This window comes from Engraulis encrasicolus, chromosome 24 (genome assembly GCF_034702125.1).
Source record: "Engraulis encrasicolus isolate BLACKSEA-1 chromosome 24, IST_EnEncr_1.0, whole genome shotgun sequence".
In the NCBI taxonomy this organism is placed as follows: Eukaryota; Metazoa; Chordata; class Actinopteri; order Clupeiformes; family Engraulidae; genus Engraulis; species Engraulis encrasicolus.
In genome coordinates this window covers 10162177-10167176 of record NC_085880.1, presented here as the reverse complement: position 1 = coordinate 10167176, position 5000 = coordinate 10162177, and the positions used below count along the sequence as shown (strand labels likewise).

Below are 5000 nucleotides of genomic sequence, written 5' to 3'. Positions count from 1 at the left end.
AAACAATGAGTACAGTATGACATTGGCGCATGGAGGAACTATAGGCCTACGCCTACATTTCAGCCATTTATATTTTGAGAAATAAGGCTACATAATACACATGCAGGGGTCTATGTAATGAAAAAAATAATAAAACAAAATAGGAGCAGAGATAAGAATTTAAGATTGCTGTAAAGGGTCTAAGAGGGTAGGCTATGCCTTTTCCCCACACACACATAGGCGTACACATTCTACATGAGGGGTGCTGTTCACAGGGCCAGTTTTTCAAAATTCCTCCCATTAAAAGGGCTGAACAACATATTACACATTTATGTCCATATTCACATTCATTACACATTAATTTCTATATGCAGCCCGATGTCTCATCTGCCTTGTCAATGGAGGCCTGTCACCTAACCCATTACAACTGTAAAACAAAGCCTGGGGAGTGTTAGTAAACTCATCCCAACTGTCCCCAACTGTCAAGCACTTGGTTTTCTCTGTAGGATGTATTTACTCCAGGAGGAAAATGTGAAGGAAATCGTAATTCAAATCGCTTTTAACAAACACGGAAATCGTTAAAAAAAAAAAAAAAAAAAATAAAAAAAAAAAAAAAAAAATTTTTTTTTTTTTTTTTTTTTTACATTTTCGGAAACTATGGCGGCCAAATTTAAACTATGGCGGGCCGCCATAGTTTCCTCAATGTATGGGAAACACTGCGCCTTTCCACTCCTTCGAACACTCAACGTGCTTTACATTGTATGCCTCACATTTATTCATTTACACTCACCTTCACAAACCGGTGGCATTGGCTACCACGCAGGGTACCACCCTGCCACCAGGAGCAACTTGGGGTTAAGTATCTTGCTTAAGGACAGAACGATGGAGTCAGGCAGAGCAGGGGTCGAACCTGCAACTTTCGGGTTGCCGAACGGCTCCTCTACCACCACCGCCTCACCAAACCATGTATTGTGTATTTATGTATGTATGCTACTGGGCACCTTCATTTCTCCCGAGATTAATAAATGATACTCTAATCTACTCTCCATCTCATGGAACCTTCAATGGGCTGACATCATCACCTGGCATATGCTACGCACATATAAAAGATTCACTACCCTGTCACACAGTGGCGGAACATTTATATACAGGGGCCCAGTGCAATACATTGGTTGTTGCCTTGATATATCCTGCCACGGTCATAACAGGGTTTCCCTCACTACAATGTGGGAGGGCCTTGGGCCAAGGAGCAAGCGCTCAGCTCGCCCCCCCCCTGCCCCGCCTCTGCTTTCACACAATTTCAATTACAGAAGATTAATACAGTACATCTGTCCTCGTCATGCTCCCTGCCATGACAACTGTTTGGAATGGAGACATTGACTGTCAAGTTGAAGTATAAGCGGAACTGAACAACGCATTCATTGTTAATACATTTAACCTAATGAATAGACGGAACAATGATCTTGACTTCTACATTTTTTGCGTATTGATAATATTGCATATATAGTCATGTATTTTATATATTAGCATATTGACATCATTTAAATTGCGGAAAGTCTGAAAAATGCAACAGTTCATACCAATGACTGAGTATGAGTATGCATGTTGCAATGTGCACAAGTACAGTACAGTACAGTACAGTACAGTACAGTACAGTTTTGTACGGTATATGGACCTGGGCAGTCACAGACACTCAGCTCCAGTGACACACTGCATGCTTATTAAAATAAATCTATATTACAGATTCCTCACAATCGCTGTAAGTCTCCTAAAAAGCATGCGCTAATCCATTAGACACGGTGTATAATGCACTAAGAGACCCAAACCCCCAACTCTCACCCCCGCTAACCCTCCCAACAGTGGCTGAACAACTTCCCACTGGGCCCAAGGGCAAAGCACTGATCAGGTCCCGCATACAGTCAGCCAAGTTCACAATAGGAGCGCCCTCCCCCCCCCAATCACCATTACACGAGGGTCCGGGGCCCTGGGGCAAATGCCCTGCTTAGCCCCCCTCCGTCTCGGTCTCCTACTCGTTCTGAATAGTTGCAATCCTGATATAACTGTGTCGACCCTCTCGTGTAGAGACACGGCAGTGAGTGAGGTCCACAACTGCAAAAATAATAAAGCCGCTGTGTTGTGGGCGCGCACACACATACATACTGTACACGCACACGCACGCACACACGCACACGCACACGCACACACACACTAGTCCTGTCCAACTTTGAAATACAGCCACAGGGCTGTATCAGCAAGGCTGGGCCACCATAGAGCCGGCCTGTGCTGGGGGATTGACACAGCATATGGTCCAGGCATACGCACTACTCCACTCTCTCAATGCTCCCACAGTCCTTGCACTGACAAGATGTATGGATGAATGGCAATGCCTCCAAACACAGTGCATTTGTGTGTGTGTGCATGTGCATGCTATCTATGTGGATGTCTGTGTGCGTGTGGATATGAGATGATGTGTGTATGAGCATTTGCTTGTTTGCACGTGTGTGTGTGTGTGTGTGTGTGTGTGTGTGTGTGTGTGTGTGTGTGTGTGTGTGTGTGTGTGTGTGTGTGTGTGTGTGTGTGTGTGTGTGTGTGTGTGTGTGTGTGTGTGTGTGTACTTTAAATGGCTGTCAAGAGTGAGTGTGTTAGTACAGTAGATAGCTTATGTCAGTGTTGACTGTATGTGTAAATAGGTAGGTGTGTATGTGTGTGTGTGTGTGTGTGTGTGTGTGTGTGTGTGTGTGTGTGTGTGTGTGTGTGTGTGTGTGTGTGTGTGTGTGTGTGTGTGTGTGTGTGTGTGTGTGTGTGTGTGTGTGTGTGTGTGTGTGTGTGTACACATTCATCTGAAAATGTTGGAACAGCTTGGGGCGAATGTCATGAATGTGTTAAATGTACGTGTAAATATTTGCAGATATGTATGTGTGTACTATGATATTAATGATGAAATGGCTGAAGGCAATGTCAAAACTCTACAGTTGCTACAGTGGATTGTATATCTGTGTCGACTACATGTATGTCCCTGTGTTTGCGAAATGACTTGACATTAATCTTAGAATGGCTGTGAGCAATGTCAAATGTGAGTTATTGGAGTGGAGGGTTGATGGCAGTGCTGACTGCATGTGTGTAAATATGTGCGCCATATGTATAAGTATGCTTCCACTACTGTGTGTGTGTGTGTGTGTGTGTGTGTGTGTGTGTGTGTGTGTGTGTGTGTGTGTGTGTGTGTGTGTGTGTGTGTGTGTGTGTGTGTGTGTGTGTGTGTGTGTGTGTGTGTGTGTGTGTGTGTGTGTGTGTGTGTGTGTGTGTACCAGGAGTTGAGTGCTGGAGTAGCCATAACAGTCTTAGCAGCAGCTGAGGAGGGAGAGGCGGCGGGGGGGGGGCAATGAGTCGGCTAGCTGTGACGGCGCTAACAGTTATCTGCAAAACAAGTCCACATCACGCAATGGCCATCTATCCACACTTCCTCACTCCCACACTTAAACTCACACAGTCTCTCACTCTCACTCTCTCTCTTTCTCTTTCTCTTTCTCTCTCTCTCTCTCTCACACACACAGACAGACAGACAGACAGACACAAACACACGCACACACCTCAACACGTCAACACACACCACTTGTGTTTAAAGGTGTAGCGTCCTGCTTTACCAAATAAGTGTCTACAGTGTCTACTTTTATTCTTACATATTCAAAAATGGTAGTGTGCTACACTGGTTCAATTCCGGCCTGGGTCATTTTTGCCATTCCTTCCCCATCTCTCTCTTCCCACTCGTTTCCTGTCTCTCTCCTATTGCACTATCATAATTAAAGTCAAAAAGACCAAAAAAAAGGTTAATCCCTTCAAGCCAGTGATTGTTTTTTTGTGCAACTAAACAGGGTGTGTATAACTCCATAGGATGCATTTATAATGCTGTCAGTGCCTAATTTCAATACAAACCTGGAGTGCATTTCTCAGAACCGTAGTTGCTAACTATGTTAGCTACTTTGTTGTTTGCGATGCAATTTCCCATTGGCAACCACCCAAGTTGCTATCTGGCTAACAACTACGCTTTCGAGAAACGCACCCCTGACGTGCATCAGGGTCAAGAGCGTTAAGCGCTTTCAGTGTTCAAAAAAGTAGAGAGTGACCATTTTTTGTCATGGCGCACCGAGCACTGCCAGTTGAAATCTGCAGAACTTTAGGAATAGTGCTGTCCAGAGTCCAGACACTCAGAGAGAGTCTGGGCTGGGCGGTAATGTTTTGAACATGCACCGTGGACACGGGCCCTGGGTGCATCCGAAAGTTCCAACTGCCTTCCTACGGTATGTAGAGGGCAAAAAAAATAAGGAAGCACCTATGTAGTGTACATTCAAATACCCTAGTAAGCCTTCAACCAGGACTCGAAAGTACCCAGATGACTTTCTATATCCAATCATATTTGCAGTGGGCAAAAGATGGTTACTTCGCTATTCTAGAAGTCTGCGGGAGTTTGACAACTGTACGGCCACTAGTCATTAGATTCAAAGGTTATGCGATAAGTTCATGAGGGACAGTCAGACGGATATTGAACGAGTGTTTCTGCATGGGTGAGGAAGTGTAGTTGTGTGAATAACTGAGACACGTTATTTGTGGAAGAGATACACAAACAGAGAGAGAAGGTGTCAAAGGTGTGTGTGTGTGTGTGTGTGTGTGTGTGTGTGTGTGACTTACTTCATGGCAATGTCGTATGACTCTGGATGAATGCAGGTCTGGTCCAAAGGGTTAAGCTGATCACTGATTGGCTGGCTGGCTTTGCCTTTCCCCTTCTTTGCCACGGGCTTATCGGCAGATGGGCCCCCTTCACTGTAGACACATAAAATTAAAGACATTATTTTAATGATTACATACCAGGAATAGTTAAGATAAGAAGATCAGATAAAAGGAATCATACTGTATCGTTTTTCTGTGTGTGTGTGTGTGTGTGCGTGTGTGTGTGTGTGTGTGTGTGTGTGTGTGTGTGTGTGTGTGTGTGTGTGTGTGTGTGTGTGTGCGCGCGCGTGCGTGTGTGC

The 5000-nt window shown here is 44.8% G+C and overlaps 1 protein-coding gene across 1 annotated transcript in view; it reads right to left on the bottom strand.

Moving 5' to 3' along the window:
• srbd1 (S1 RNA binding domain 1) overlaps nt 1-5000 on the bottom strand; it is a 128129-nt gene that overhangs the window by 21481 nt on the left and 101648 nt on the right. The window contains exon 19 of the mRNA XM_063191808.1: nt 4663-4794. Coding sequence (XP_063047878.1) covers nt 4663-4794 — 132 coding nt within the window. The remainder of the gene's footprint in view (nt 1-4662; nt 4795-5000) is intronic.